Raw genomic sequence first — 17,439 nt, 5'->3', positions numbered from 1 at the left:
AGAGAGAGAGAGACGAGAGAGAGAGAGAGAGAGAGACGAGCGATAGATAGATAGATAGATAGATAGATAGATAGATAGATAGATAGATAGATAGATAGATAGATAGATAGTGTATATATTTTGTCCATTAATGTCCGGCTCACAAAGGAGCAGCCACGGCCTCCATCTCCCTCTTGCTGTCAAAACGCCATTAAAAAAGAGAGCTCGGCTTTGTACGTTGGCGATGACTGAAATGAATCCTATGAAGGGGGGAGACTTCACCCAGAGGTCTGCTTTGGTCTGTGTGTACTGGGAGCAGCTCCAAGTCACCCACATCATAGGCTAGAAAAATTGGGTTTGATTTTGGGGGTTAAAAGGGCACCTTAGCGGTAACCGAACTATGATCTAGCCCTATACATATATTAATATAGTACTATGCATGTACTATAGATACAAAATATCCAAGGCCATCATAGAGATGACACCCAGTATTCCCGGATCTGTACATAAGATGATGGACGTTGCTGCATGGAGGGACGCAGGTTTTACAATCGATACAGGTAGGGGTTCTTTGCGGTAACGGCGACCTTCTGCACTATACAGGAATGCCAAAATCAATATTAGAACATTTTTAAAGCAGAATATCACATTTTTAGCCACATAGACTTCAGTAGAAGCCTGAAAAAGGTGCATATTGTACATTTTTGACAGCCGGGGCATCCTAGTCTTTTGGCCCTTGGGGGGTGCAAGCTACAGGAGATTTGGTGGGGGGCTCTGGATCATCTTCCCGCCCACCTCTGGCTCCAACTCTGACCGGCGTCCCACCCAATGATGTCACTGGTTGTCAGGAGCTGGACGGGATGCCAGCCAGAGCATCCCAGAGCTGGGCAGGGAGATGCAATATTTTCAGCAGCTAATTTTTGCTTTTAGGCAAGAAGTGGCTCAAATACGCTGCAGGAGTACGGCAGAACTGAGGTGAGAAAAAAAAAAGTGAAAAACAGTAGTTTATGTACCAAAACGCAATTGTGTATGACACTTTAGCAAAGTAAATGTCATGTGTTTACTATTTTAAACATTGATGAGCTGTTAGAGCACAAGGTTGACTGAGTGGCCATTAGCCCTGGAAGTCTGGGTATTAATGCCCTAGAGGACTCTGTATACAGTTTGCAGGCTTACTGCCTAGCACCCTTCTGTTTATAGAATGCAGGTGTCTAATGCCGCCTACCACCATTCTGTTGCTAGGATGCGGGCGTCTATTGCCCCCTAGCATCCTTCTGTTGCTAGGCTGCAAGTGGCTATTGCTACCTTGTGTCTTTCTGTTACTAGGATGCAGGCGGCTATTGCTGCATCAAAGGAACCAATAGGCTGCATTAATGCTGCTCACAAACATTACATGCGTACAGCAGTTGCACAACTAAAAACACAGGATCTTGTTGCTAGCACGTTGTAAATTCAGGACGCCTGTGTGCATGAGCTCTTAGAGACGACTGATGTTTTTCAGATCCTTCTCAGTAACCGTTGTGTATACAAGAAACTTCTTCTTGGGGTCTATGCCAGCGGTCGCCAACCAGTGGTTTGCAAGAACATTTTGGTGGTCCCCGGGCCGCTCTGATGCTGTGCAGGCTAGGCCGTCATCTCATATTAGTGGTCCGTGGGATTTAAAATGATGAATTTAGTGGTCCATGAGGTCCGAAAGGTTGGCGACCGCTGGTCTATGCGGTACTGCTCTGCTACTTACATGTTTCCTGATAAAAAAACAGTGATGGGAGAAGAAAAGGAGAAGCAACCTCAATGCCAACAAACCCTTATATATGCAATTAACAGAAATGTCGCAATAGTCATGAAATCAGCCACCAATGGTCGCGTTCTGCCCGGGATCCATATCTCCGTCTCCACCTCTCCGCTCCTCTCTCGTCACCCCCCATCATTTTGGTCTCCGTCGCTCACTCCTGCCTGTCTCGCTCACTAACGCGCTGTATCTCACACCACTGATTGAGCTATTTGCTTGTTGTCAAAACAAAAGAAACCTACCCAGAATCCTTTGCTGATTCTGACATGACGCCCATTATTGTCTGGTCAGGACGTCCTTTTATTCCCTGCAATTGATTAGGACAAGGAGACAAAAAAAAACCTTTCCTGGAGAAGTATTTGTGAAAATAAGCAGTTTCCATGCTTCACCGTCCTCGCAGCGAGTCGCTGTACACCGCATTCCTCCAAACTCTAGCAGAAAGTTGCAATTCTAAATGGCACTTCGCTGTTTTTAGAAAATCGCAATTCAATATTCCATAGGATGGTTACTGACTGTGGGGAACAGCCAAAGACCCTCCCTATGGTCAGTTTAAACCCTTGATATCACAAGACACACATCTCATATATCATAAACTCCTTACACTATGCCGTTTTAACTTCCAGAATCATGATTGTTACTTCACAGTTGAATGTATGAGAGCAGAAACACAAGACACGAGTCGCCAAACACCAAAAGATGCATTTGGCAGAATACACTGTACCACCGGTGACTCTGTAATGTTATTACACAAAGATTTTAGAAAGGTCTTAATTACATCACAGTACTTAGTTAAAGGGCAAAAAACATTCAATATTATCCGTTAATTCCCTGTTCCCTACCTCTCTCCAAATCCTGGTTGAAGTTTGGTGCCAGCTCGATGGACGAGCAGTTCCACCTCATATCGGAGAAAGCTTTAATGCATGTTTTCTTCACCTCTTTAGCTGCCAAGACGATGGTCTGCATCAGCTCTAGGTTACTCCGGCATAGCTGCATCTGCGAGGAGACCAGGCCATCCAGCTGCTTGCAGTGCTGGGTCTGGTTTAGGGCAAGGGACGCTGAAGTCTTTGATAACGCTCTGTATCAGGAGAGAAGAAAACAGAACATCAGACCTTGTACTGCGGCACATGTGATCTCATCTCTTGGCATCCTCTGTTCAGCATAGTTGTCCCATTAAGAGAAGCCCTTGGTTTATCTGGTCAAAGTGTAAATATGGAACTAGAACGGTTTTCTTGAAGGAGGTAAGGCTACACCAACACAGGGAGAACATACAACATGCATATAGTGTTGTAGTGGGATTTAAAATACAGATCGGGGTGTTGCATTCCTAGAATGTCACTGTGCAGCTGTAACGAGGGTTGTAGTGCCTGTGCTTCACACAAAACTAACAACTGTAAAAGCTGAGCATTCGATTAATCTAAAAGCTTGTGACTCTGCACAAATGTAACTTACAGCTATAGATCTCATGAACAATATTTAAAAATGATGTTCCCATTTTAGGGTTTGCATTCATCCGGCCATCCCTGACCTCCTAAGGGGTTACACTGAGTTCCTCTGTGTGTCAGAAGCTGCATGGGGAGCTCCTCCAACTTGGAACATCTACCCTCCTATGGACTTAAGTCTTTACTGTTCTATGTAGGAGCAGAGGACAGTTGTGTATTACCTCTGGACAAGATTCATGGCAGATGTCCCACCGCAGTGATAACAAAATGTTCCAATACAGATAGCTCCCTGCCTCTCATCCTTGATAAGAAAGACATCTATTCTAAAGGTGCCTATAGAAAAAAACATCTACCCGCCAGAGGACTTGAGTCTTCAATGTTCTATGCAGGAGTGGAGGACAGTTGTGTATCACCACTGGACAAGATTCATGGCGGCTATCCTAATATAGTGTAAAAACATTCCAGTACAGATATCTCCCTGCCTCTCATCGCTGAGAAGAAACAGATATGTTCTAATGGTGCCTACAGACAAAACATCTACCCACCAATGGACTTGAGTCTTCACTGTTCTTTGTAGAAGTGGAGGTCAGTTGTGTATCAACATTGGAAAAGATTAATGGCGGATGTCCTAATACAAAGATCTCCCTGCCTCTATTCTAAAGGTGCGTACAGAAATAAAACTTGATTTATGGATGGCCTGGCCCCTTCACAGTCAAATAGGAAGCCATTATACTGTATATCCATATACTATGACCTCCTAGGAAATCCCTTCACAGGGAAGAATCATTCAGGTTGGGATAAGCCATCACAAAAGGCGTTGATCTCCTTCTTCCATACATACTGTATAAAAATGCCTGTTCGGCCATGCTAAGAGATGTCTTTCAATTTGATGGCATTGGGGAAGGTTACAGTAGATGTGAATCCTAACTGGAAGACATTTAGGTTCCTAAAGCACCATGTATCATGAACAATGTTTTTCCCCATTAAACACTGTTTTCTCTTTTTTTTTAATCCTTTTCCCCCATCTCAGTGCTGCTGATCTCCCCCAGCCTCGTTCAGCCACCTATTACATGCACTCACTATTACATGCACTCACTCCTGCCATTAAGGTGCCTCATCAGGCACCTCCTGTCAATGATGTGCTCCACCTGCACATCATTGCTCAGGATCGGCTTCCTGACAGTGAAAAGGTAGAACATGCCTGTGCAATGTGTGTCAGTGCAGCAGCTCAAAATCTCCTTTAGGGGTGCATGTAACATGTTAACAATGCAGGAGCACAACTGAAAGACATTTCATGACAGGAGGTGCCTAATGAGGCACCTTAATGGCAGGTACATAACGTATTATTTTAATGAAATCTGCAGATTTAAGATGATTAAAGGATGGAGCCTTTTTTGTTCAGGCATCATACAGGGTCAGAATCTAATTCTTGGACTAAGATGCCGCCTCAGAAATGTTTTTATTTATTCATTACAGGTATTTACACTGAGTGGCCAGATTATTATGACCACCTGACATTTGTAGGCAAATTAGCTATAATTAGCTATAATTTGGCGCTGAAGTTGCTAGAGGGCCAGACCATTATAAATAGGGAAGCAGGTTGTTTACCACGACCGTAGAAGGGATTTGTTTCTGAAGATACGGGTAAACAACGAGATTTAACAGCCTTTGAACGTGGGATGATTGTTGGCGCTCGGAGCCATGGAGCGAGTATCAGCAAAACAGCAGAATTCGTTAAATGTTCAAGAGCAGCTGTTGTTAAAGTGTTTAAAGACCGGACTGTCAGCCGAAAATCTGGGTCTGAACGTGCGAATTGTGGCCGTCAGCGACTAGTCAATGTTAGGGCAGAACGGAGAGTGGCAAGACTGGTACAAGACAACAGAAGGGCAACAGTGCCGTGTCAGATTCCTCGCATCACCTCTCAACATCTCGTGGAGTCACGAGGCGGCCCAACGAAGTCATCTCGTGGAGTCATCTCGTGGAGTCATCTCATAATAATCTAGCCACTCAGTGTATACAGTGCCAACAATGTACGCAGTGCTTTACATAGTGCACATTGACATCAGTCCCTGCTCTCAAGGAACTTACAATTTAAGGTCCCCATTAGGGATGCACAGATACTTTTCGAGTACTAGCGCAGATACTTGGCATTTTCATGAGAACTACCAGGGTTGCAGTGGTTGCAGCTGGGACCTGGCTCTGGCACTCCACCACTGTCCTGAAATCATTAGTCTGTATTGTTTTAGAAAAACTGTCACATGACAATAAACAAAAATGTATCAGTACTCGTACTTGTAAGTACTCGGCAAGTACCAGTACTCGTACTCGCAAAACTGGTATCTGTGCATCCCTTTATTTATATTTATAAAAACAAAATCATACATTAAAGCAGAGATGTACACATCCCAGAAGCTCCGTGTGCTCCTTACAAATGACAGCTGCTTCCTAATTTTTTTATTTTTCTCTAGTGTAGTCTTGGAGCTCAAAAGTATCGGTACATGTACTCGTACTTATACCGAGTACTGTACTTGGTATCTGTGCAACCCTAGCCCCCATTTGTACATGCACACAAGGCCAATATAGACAGGGGTCAATTAACCTTCCAGCATGTCTTTGGAGTGTGGGAGGAAACCAGAGTACCCGGAGGAAACCCACACAAGCTCAAGCAGGTCCTGACCGGGATTCGAACCGGGGACCCCCAGCTGTATATTGCGATATGTAAATAATTATTTTCATCCAAATGTCAGTAAAATTACTGACAGTTCTGCATTTAAGGTATGAAATGCCCAGTAAAATGTTCCTAGTATACTGCTGAGTAATATGTATCAGTTTAGTCTCTATAGACAGTTGGCAACAATGCTTAGAAGAGTTCTCCTTTAAGGCCTCTAAACCGCTTAAGGGTCGGTGACAATAAAAAGAGAACAGTATCCCGGCCCAAAGAGCGTCTCTCCAGATGAATGCGGGCGATATATTTAGACGCCAAGTGTTGTGTCACCAGGAGGAAAACAGCCACTTCTCCCTGTCCAGTCTCACCTTTTCATTCACACGTCAAGGTGCGGGCTATCGGGTGACAGCAGAACAAAGACAGAGCTCTCGCCTGGATCACAGCCCTTCAACAGATCATTACTGGGGATTGAAAGGACGCCCCTACCCGTGACCCCATTCTGGGCATTCGGTTTCAAGAGGCCGCAATGTTTTGAAAGCGGATCTGGTAAAAAATGTCCTTCATTCCTAGGAGGAAGAGCGGAACACTGGCTACGATTCATCATCCGTAGGGGAGATGAATGGACGGCTAATGGGAACATTATCGGAGTGACATAACTCAATGTCCTGTCCCTGCCCTGCCGTACATAGGCCGACAGAGCGATTTTCAGGAAGATAAAATTCAGGAGATTCTATAATGGAATTCACGGCCAGTAAAATAATTTTAGTCTTTAGAAAAGCCAAGGAGAACTGGAGCCAACACTTTTTTAGTTTTGGATAGAGCAAGGTAGGTAGTAGACTTGTGCGATTCATTTCGTTCCGAATCAAAATTTTCAGAAATTCAAACATTCAGGTACATCTGAATTTCCGAATCCCAATGCATTTGAATGTGTCCGAATCCGAATTTCCGTTTCCGAATTTCGGATCCCGTCCGAATTTCCTTCAAAAACTAAACTGAATCGGACATGTGACTTTTCTGGCCAATCAGATGTGTTTTTCGGTGTAATAAGTCCAAATGGGTCTGAACATGAATTTTCGTTACGGCAACATGGGAGCCATATAGTATATAGCTCCCATGTTGCCATAAAGAAAATTTATATTCAGTATATACATATAATACTAACGTTGAGGCTCCCAGACCCGAATGGCATTCCGAAGCTCCCGAATGCAATTTGGGTCTGGGAGATTTAGCTTTAGTATTAATATCTGTATCTGGTTTCCTGTGGTATTTGCAACGAATATTCGTAAACTTATCCGAAACTAACGAAAATTCAGATTTCGTCTGAATTTGAAACCTGAACTGAATTGAATTTCGGATCCAATTCCGAAATAACAAAATATCCGAACTGGACCGAACCAAATTTTTCCGCAGCTTACATGTCTAGTAGGTAGCTTTTTTTCGGTCTGTGTCCCATTGGGGATATTTGCCTTCACTTCCTGTCCTACAGCCACAACAGGAAGTAAGAGAAAATTCCTACCCAAGGGAGGGAAATCCCTGCTGGCCAGCATTGATTTCCCAACTATTCCTGCTCTGGTAGTGACCCACAATTTGGGTTTTCCTTTCACTTTTGCTTTTACACCGTTCACCAGGACAAATAGAGAGACAGTAATAAACACCTGACAGGTGATCCAGTCCCTCTCCACTCCATCCAAAACATAGAGAAACTTCCAAAAATGTTTGGCCTCATTTGCACTTCAAAGAATGTGTATAGACAAACATTGTTTTACTAGTTTTGAATAAAGTAAGGAAGGGTTTCAATTCACTTTCTTTCCGGAGGCAGAGCAGGAAGTGAGGGGAAATCTTTAAAAAGTCAAGGGACTTCCCTTTTTAGGCAGTTGCCACCAGATCTGGTGTCCCCATTGTAAGATTCACCTTCATTGCCTGCTTTGGGGACAACTCAAAAATGTTGGATTTCCCATCACTTTCTGTCTTACATGGTCACCCAGGTCCAAGGTCTTGAAAATGGTCACCAGGAAAGGATGGATCTCCCCAGAGGGACACAGACAGCAATAAAGATCGCTCCCTAGTTTATCAAAACCTTAGGCAATAAGTTAATTCAGTCAATAACCTTCTATTGCTATTCAGCAAACACAACACCAGTGCTAGAGTCGCTTCCAATTCAGTTTGCAGCCTCCTGTCATATGACTCGGCGGAGCAGCACTCTCCATTGCTGCCAAGTAAAATATTCCAGCTTGAGTAGTGGATGTAAACCACCCACAGTCTGCAGAATCAATCCTTTGATAAAAGACACCGGATACCACCGGACACCGGATAAGACTTGTTCAAGTTATACTATATGGCCAAATGTTAGGGGACACCTGACCATCACACCTATATGAGATTGCTGGACATGCCATTCCGAGACCATGGACATTAATACGGAGTTGTATAAACACTCCCTTTGCAGCTATAACAGCCACCACTCTTCTGGAAAAACTTTCCACAAGATCTTGGAGCATGTCTGTGGGAATATTTGACCATTCAATCAAAATAATATTTGTAAGGTCAGGTATGGATGCTGGATGAGAAGACCTGTCTTTCAATTGGCTTTCCAAATCAGAAGTTCAGTAGGCTCTGTGAAGGCCACTTGAGCTCCTCCACGCCAAACTCATCAAACCATGTCTTTATGGAGCTGGCATTGTACACAAGGGGCAGTCATGGTGGAACAGAAAAGGGCCTTCAACAAACTGTTACCACAAGGTTGGAAGCTCATTAAAGTCTAAAATGTCTTCGTATGCTGTAACATTAACAGATCCCTTCACTAGAAACAATAGAATAATATGAAGATACTTTTGAGCATATGATATGGTTCAGAGCAACAATGTCTGCTTTCAGTCTTTAATGGTTCACTGCTGTGCAACCTCCCCCAAACCAAGATAGATAGGTTAGGGAATACACCTGTATGCTATATGCGCAGGATGTAAACGAAGCCTCATGCTGACTATGCATGTAATGATAATCAGTGCTTTGATTGAATCATTAAAATATTTTTGCTCTTTTTTGATACCACAAAGAACTGATCAGATTTGGTCAAATTTGTTCGGATTTACCAATGGGTAAAGATCAACCATTCATTTTTTTTTTTACTTATGCAGTGGTCTGCCAACTGATCTAAGTAAAAATTATTTTGAAAACTATTTTATCAAACGGTCATATAATAACATATAGGGACAGCATTATAGGGTTTAGTATGAGGGTTTTACTTATACCTGATAAACAATTGCACTACCTTTTTACAATTCAGCATCAGGGTTCATGCACATAGGTGCATTGGGGTATACAACGTCAAAGGTCTGGCTTTTTTTGTACCCAGGAAGCCCAGGTGGTGCCAGGCATGAATCGCTGTGGGTAGCTGTACACGGGTATATACCAGTACTTGCATAAACCTGCATTTAGCATTAAGTCAGGGGAATACACCCGTATGCGAAATGCAGATTTACACGAGTAACGGCATGTACCCACATACAGCTGTGCACAGCCATTGATGTCACACATGACAATCCTAACCCACCTCCACAATGTTCACATGCAGCTATAGTGGTCAATGAGAGCTTGTTTTAAAGCTAAGTTACTGCTTTAGTACATATACTGTACTGCACTAAAGCAGTAATGTATATTTTTGATTGTCCATAGCCTGGTCCAGGGGTGGGCAACTCCAGCCCCCCAGCTGTGCTTTAGCTGCAAATTCCAAAATGCCTCTGCCTCTGGAAGTCATGGCTGTAACAGTCAGTCTTGCAATGCTTCATGGAGCTTGTATTTCCACCACAGCTGGAAGGCCGGAGTTGCCCACCACTGGCCTGGCCACAGCCTGGTCCAGGGGTGGGCAATTTCAGCCCTCAAGCTGTGCTTTAACTGCAAATTCCAACATGCCTCTGACTGTGGGATTCATGCCTGTAACGCTCAGTCCTGCAGTGGCTCATGGAACTTGTGACCAAATACCGCAACTTAGTCCAGAGTCTGGTCCACTGCCCTGCTTATCATCTATGTACATAGCATGGTAGGAGGGTGAGGAATAATACTGGATAGGTTCATTCTAAGATGTGAATATTGTATTGAAGACCTGTCCTACATAAAGCCTTTCCTTCTTTGTACTATTCACTAATGCTCACCCCTTGCCCTTATTACCATTAATCAGGATATAATAATACAGCAAGAGCACACACAATACTATTTTATCATTCATATAAACACAAAAAACACAAACAATATGTTCAATAATCAGATGTAACAAAGGCTGAATGGGCCATGGAATTAAAAGAGGGGTGGACAGATTCATTCAGAATTCAGGAACCAGTCTGTCCAATCCAGGGCCCACCAAGATTTTCACACAGGGCTTGGGAACAAAGTGCCTGTGAGCTAAGTGGCGTTAAAAAATTGGATTTGAGCTGTTTGGGATATATTGAGTGCTGAGTGCTTGATTTTTGGAATACTAGTTGTCTCTGCTTCCTTCCTTCCCTTTTAGACCCTTTTTTAGTATTTAAAAACACTTTTTCCTTTTCTGTCAGTTTTTAAACGGTTCCCTTTTTTTCCCTCAGGTTTGCAGTGCTCTGGTTAGGGGGAGGGGTTAATTGATCTCAGCTGTCTCTCATTGAGCAGGTGTATTATAAACTAGTGCACCACTCATTTTGAGCTTGCTCACACAGGGCTTGGGAACAAAGTGCCTGGTAGCTAAGTGGCGTTAAAAAATTGGCGTTTAACCTGTAAGTAACATCTTTATTTTCATATCAATTTTATAAATATTGCAACTGGGATCATAGTTGTTAGCATGGTTGAAGGGTTTGTTCAGTGCACACTGTGCCACATGTATGCACAAATGGAGCCACAGCTCCAAGGTGAATACCGCTGTGACAGATGTGAGCAGATTGCACTTCTGGAAGCTCAGATTAGAGATCTGGAAGAGTGGAATGCAACACCGAGGAGACTTGACAACCTTGAGAGGAGTCTGCTGATCACTGAGCAGGCAGTTAATGGGGTTGATGTGGAGGGTGGAGGGGTAAGTGAGGATGATCAGGTAGGAAGCTGGGTTACTGTAGCTAGAGGGAGTGGCAGGGGCTCACAGAAGAGGAAGGCCAATCCTGTGTTTGTGCACCCAAACAAATTTGCTAAGTTGGGTGAAGATGTGCGGGTCTCAGACTCAGAATTGGCAGCCCTAGATGTCGCTGCTACCCCTAACAGCCGGGAGAGCAGCACATCTAGTCCGGGTGGTGAGGGTATTGCAGGTTTTCTCAAAAGTTGGGGGCCAGCTATAATTCTTAAGTACCATTGCCTACCTGGCTCTTGGGATTTTTCCAACGCTGGATTAAAGGGTAACTCAATGCAACAAATAAAATCAGACTGCTACCTTCAGCAAGGCACTGAAACCAGTCAGATTTTGCCTAAAGCAGAGCTCCAGAACTGCAAGCCCATTGCCATGACCCAAAGATCAAAACTATCACCTGAACTCTAGTTGTAGAATAACTTTTAGGTCTGCTGTCTGCATAGAATAAGCAGTTACCGCCCTCGATGCTATCCTGCTCCCTAGAACAGCATCCCTCTGAGTCCAACAAGCTACTGCTGCTTATTTTCAGTGGCTCAGGGTTGGTTCTGCATGAGTTTCCGGGGCACTGACTGGACACTTAGGTAGAGGCTAAGATGCAGAAGCATCAGAGAAGCAGCAGCTGGTTGCATCAGGATGAAAGCGGCTACAGAGAACATAAGCATAGGCAACAAGGCTGTAACTGTTATTCATTTCATGGGAACTATAAGTGAGAGCAGAAGACCTAAAGTCATATTTTGACATTAGCTCTGCTTCAAAGTGAACTGGGAGCAGGCATGAATACATTTCTGACATGTCACTATATACAGCAATAGTAAATTGTCAATCAGCAATTGGAAAGGGGAGCAGAGGAGTGGCCTACCGTCTTGGGTATCAACTTCAGTAGACATAAGTAGACTTGTCCATGTAGCCAAGTGCATTTAGCCAAGTGCGGCCACAAGCAAACGTGGCTTCATGGGTCCCTGTAAGGGGATAGAGCTATCTGAAGGAATTTACACAGGAGGATAAAGGAAAAATGGACCTGCAAACAAGATAAGTGCTTGGGTCTACCACACTATAATTAGGTCTTATTGTCACTTTAAGGACCCTTATAATCACTAAGTTGACTACCACTGCCATAGAGTGTCACTTGAGTGACAGCTCTGAGCCTGCTGGGGCTGCTGACATCACATCCAAGATGGCGGCACCCAACAGCGGCCTTGGGGCTTTTGGCTGTCTATATAAAGCAGGTTTTCCCAAATATATACGAGATATAAAACACTTTAAATGCACATATGATCTTATGGGAAGGTTTTTGTTGGTCTGGGCAGTGGGGAAGCATGACATTCTGTCACCCGGTGCAAAGGCTTTTCCCAGTGACGCCCGTCCTAAAGCATCACATGGGACACATGCTCCCACCAGCTTCGGCACTGAGTTTGGCATTAGGGTCTCTTTAAGTGAAGGCACATGTCTATATATAGGTCTTCTAGATCAAATGTAACTATCGCCTGAATGATGCCAATTCCTATCAGTCCCAGAAGAACGAAATCACATTTCCTAAAACCCCGGCCTTCACAAACGAGGATGGATAGAAGGAACGTGCTTTTTGCAAATCCCACTCGGGCACATTTCCAGTTGTGAAATGGAAGCCGAGCGCGACGTTCCAAGGGATACACAACAGGTGTGACTTCAGGAAAAAAAAAACTACACCTGGCCGCATTTCATACTTGGAATACCAACTTAATCAGACTTTTCATCTGTCTCAAAAAAATTTACATGTCACGCACCATCTGGGGGTAGGGGGATCTATTCTGCACCAGCCAATTAACCCCCAACTTCCCGGACCTCACTCGACGGGCCTTATGCCTGTTACGGCTTGCACCAAAGGCTTCCTCGTTTTACAATCCTACACGCCTTTTGCCTGTCAATTTAATTAATCGCTGGTGTTTAACAAGGTATTAAACATGAATAAAACGCTAATCACACCATTAGTAACCTTTCACAAATAAAATCGCGTTTACTAGCGCGACTCGGCCTTAAAATAACGACAAATCAGCCGTAATATGGCCGATTTGTTTAACAAGTAAATGTAAATTAAAAGTAAGGAAGGGAAGGGGGGGGGGGTGAGAGAAAAAAAGTTTTCTTTAGGCGCTGATATGTTCCAATAATTAGCTGCATGAATGATGCCCAATTGTGTAGCGGCTGTGTTTTCAAAACCATAACATTCGCCTATAAGGCGCGCACACAATATGCGGCCGGGCGGCTTTGTGCAAACTTGATCGCCCATGTCATTCCATTTAACGCTTATCCACAGCTGAATTCCTGGCACTGAATGGAGCTTCTTTTGTGTCTATTGAGACTGAAAGAGAGACTCACGAATAACATCATTTGGAGGACAATGAAGGACTTTTTTTTTTTTGCTCTCGATGGTCTTAAAAAAAAGTTTTGCAAGTCTACAAAAATGTAGAACAGCTTTATATGAACTCCCAGTGGGGCGCGTGCTGTTCTACCAGAAACATTTTTTGTTACATCACAAAGTCATCAAAAGCTTTTAGAAAAAGATTTTGAATCGACAGTTGGCCATACTGGACCAAGATTGTTTCATGATGCAAATGATGTGCCACAATCTCTCTGCATAGTAATCTGCAGTCATACTATATGACAAATATGACAAATCCAGGGGGGACCGCTCCATATTGACTGGGTGGATTGCCACTTTCTGCCAACTTTATTTAAAGTTACATTAAACTCAGGAGTTACATCTTAGAAAATACATTCAAGTGCCATAACTGGTTGTGGTAGCGGGGACACACTGAGCATGCACAAGACGGCAGCCGGCAATTATGTTTACTGTCGGCGGCCATCTTTTTGGTGGTAAACAGCGCCAGAAGACAAGCGTCATCACCCTGCACGGTGTCTGTACACTTGCTGTACGGACACTTGCGCATTGTCTGCAGGGCAAGTGTACGGACACGGCGACAGATAAGCGTCTTCACCCCACAGCTCTGGGTTGTAGTTGAGTATTGCAGCAAAAGCTGTTATTTTTTTTAGCTTTTATTGGGCTATTATATTTTTCCAACTAGAGATCTGCTCTAAAGGGGCGGGCAAAATTGGGGCAAAACTCATACAAGTGGGTGCAGTTACACTTGAAATCACCTACTTACAGCCATTTGATGCTTTGGCATATCCTTATGTGTAGAATGAAGGTCAATACAGTCCCAACAAAGAGGTGAATCTTCATCTTCATCAGCGCTCCAATCCAAACTGATCCAATGGGGGTAACAGAGGGGTCCCAGAGTACTTCCTGCCGAGTATCTTCAACCGTGTCCCATCCGCTGTCACTGATAGGAGGAGTCCTTCCTCAGGAGTGGAGCCTGCACACAGAAGAGGGAGATGTAACAATGGGGGGGTCATGGTAAAATCTATCACTCTCATATTATTATTGCATTGCTCTCCTTATAGGACAAGATCATATAAAGGGGCTCTATTTATAAATGTTTGTTACACAAGTTTCATTAAACTTTCACCCAAGATTCACAATTTTATCTAACCGGATTCAATTGGAAAAATGTGGGAATCCTGGATGACAGCGGAGTTATTCTTCTGTAAAAATGTATAAAACAGACCCCAAAACCCGAACCCTGTGTAACCCCCAACAATGAACTTCTCTTCTTTGCTTCCTTTTGGTCTGTTACATATACCACTGAATGTTCTTTTATAATGTCTGTTCTATAAACACCCCGGTGATCCCGCCAGACATGCAGAGAGCTATCTAGATAGCAAGGATAACTTGCCACAAACTTGTGTCAGGGTTAAATTGTGATTCTTGTTGACTTGCTGCACACATTCCTGGCAAGTTGTAGACTTGCAGAACACTCGCAGCACAAGTTCTAGGCGACACTTTTTGAATTTGAAACAAATTTGCTTGGCAAGTCTACAGCAAGAGTCCTGCAGGTCTTAGCAAGAGCTCTGCAAGTGTATAGCACATTTGCAAAGCACGTTGATCTGGAGACTTGCAATGCAGACTTGCTGTAATTGTGCAACAAAATTGTGAAGCTTGGCAAGTCTAGCAATAGTTTAGCAAGTCATTTTCAAACTTGCAGCTCAATTGCTTGCTATCTGTGTACTAACCCCCACTCTGCAGTATTATATCCAACAATGTTATCAGGACTATGAGAGGATCTCCTCCCACCTCCTGTTATTTCTAACGGAGAGCTAATGAAGAGAAATTGCCCCGACAGGCCTAAATAAAAACTGGTGGGGGAGGGTGACAAATAATAACTTTGGCTTTAGATAAACTTTAAAACTACACATTCCCTTCACCTTTACAAATAATAATACTCTCACAACTACTACTGCCACCACCACCACCAATACTATAATTACCCCCACCACTACTACTACCACTATTGTTATCACCACTACTACTATTATTACCGCCACTTTTGCCACCACCACCACTACTACTACTACTACTACTACTACTACTACCACCACCACCACCACCACTACTATTATCACCACTACTACTACCCCCACTACTATTATTACCACCACTACTACTATTATTATCACCACTACTACTACTACCATCACCACCACTACTATTACCACCACTACTACTACCACCACCACTATTATTATCACCACTACTATTATTGCCACCACTACTACTACCACCAACACCACTACTATTATTACTACCACTACTACTACCACCACCACTACTACTATTATTATCACCACCACCACCACTACTATTATTACCACCACTACTACTATTATTACCACCACTACTACCACCACCACTACTATTATTACCACCACTACTACTACTACCACCATTACCACTACTACTACTATCACCACCACTACTATTATTATCACCACCACCACTACTATTGGTACCACCACTACTACTACCACCACCATTACCACTACTATTATTACCACCACTACTACTACTACCATCACTACTACTACCACTACTACTACTATCACCACCACTACTATTATTACCACCAACACTACTACTACTACCATCACCACTACTACCACTACTATCACCACCACTACTGTTATTACCACCACTACTACTACTATCAGCGCCATTACCACTACTATTACTACCACCACTACTACTACTATCACCACCACTACTATTATTACCACCACCACTACTACTACTATCACCACCACTACTACCACTACTACTACTACTATCACCACTACTACTACTATCAGCACCATTACCACTACTATTACTACCACCACTACTACTAATAATACCACCGGTACTACTACTACCACCACCATCTACTACTAATACCACCACCACTACTATTACTACCACCACTACTACTACTTCTACTACCACCACCACCATCTACTACTAATACCCCCCACTACTATTACCACCATCACTACTACTGCCACCACCAATAAGAATAATAATAATAATTATTATTATCATCATCATCAGTATTATTATTACACTGATCTTGTCTCCACCCCCTCCTGTAATAAAGACCACTCACTGCTGATCTCTCTCCTTGTGCAGGATGACTGGTCTTGTCTCCGCCCCCTCCAGTAATAAAGATCGGTCACTGCTGCTCTCTCTCTGTGGGCAGGGTGACTGGTCTTGTCTCCACCCCCTCCTCTAGTTTTTTACAGGTAGCCTGTGGAGGGTGGGGCTTGCTTGGTCCCTCCCACAGCTCTTCTCTCTGCACATGCTATGATGTACGGCGCGGATTTCTTTCTCGTTAACCCCCCACATGTGGCCGGACTCGGATGTCTGTTTATTTTTTCTCTATATAGGTTTACATGCCGGGGAAGTGAAAATCAAATTTAAGACCCGGCGCTGATCCTGAGACATTGAAAATAATTGTCACCGGAGAGAAAGTGAGGACACGGCGCTGACCCCCGCCGCGGTGATTAGCGTGAACGCCAAACCCCTCCTCCTTCTCCTCTACCCATCACAGATGTTGGTGTGCGTCTTTTACAATGAGGGGGGATGTAATATATGTGACCCCCTTTATTATACTTCTCACTTCATTAACTTTCTAACTTCAATAAACAAACACAGGGGGCGCGAGAATTCATTCCTTCAAAGTGCGCCGAGAGGGGAATCCGGACCGCGCCGTCCACACATCCAAAACCAACATATTGTATTCTATGTTCTATTATAGTGTATGTGATGTGATCAAATATGGCCGCCATCCATCTACACGGGTGTTTACAATGCATACAGAGAGCCCAGAGATCTACAACATTGTCACACGATAGATAGATAGATAGATAGATAGATAGATAGATAGATAGATAGATAGATAGATAGATAGATAGATAGATAGATAGATAGATAGATAGCTTCTGTCACCCCTTGGGGCTATTTAGAGCCCATTTGCACCCTTAAAGACCGACAAGAACCACCCAGATTTTACCTACCCCCTTTGACTCCCAAGAATTTCTCAATAATGGCAAAATTCGCCGAAATCTAGCGATTCTGTATAAA

The 17,439-nt window shown here is 43.5% G+C and overlaps 1 protein-coding gene across 1 annotated transcript in view; it reads right to left on the bottom strand.

The window, feature by feature from the left end:
• The window catches only part of WNT11 (Wnt family member 11), a 43,331-nt gene extending 29,037 nt beyond the window's left edge, over positions 1-14,294 (bottom strand). The window contains exons 1-2 of the mRNA XM_018563314.1: positions 14,090-14,294; positions 2,608-2,843 (exon numbers count right to left, since the gene is read on the bottom strand). Of these exons, the coding sequence (XP_018418816.1) occupies positions 2,608-2,843; positions 14,090-14,172 (319 nt within the window). The 5' untranslated portion in view covers positions 14,173-14,294. The remainder of the gene's footprint in view (positions 1-2,607; positions 2,844-14,089) is intronic.
• Between the last annotated feature and the right edge of the window lie 3,145 nt (positions 14,295-17,439).

This window comes from Nanorana parkeri, unplaced genomic scaffold (assembly GCF_000935625.1).
Source record: "Nanorana parkeri isolate BGI_ZX_2015 unplaced genomic scaffold, ASM93562v1 scaffold652, whole genome shotgun sequence".
Lineage (NCBI taxonomy): Eukaryota > Metazoa > Chordata > Amphibia > Anura > Dicroglossidae > Nanorana > Nanorana parkeri.
The sequence above is the reverse complement of the archived record's forward strand: the minus strand, read 5'-3'. Positions and strand labels throughout refer to the sequence as shown.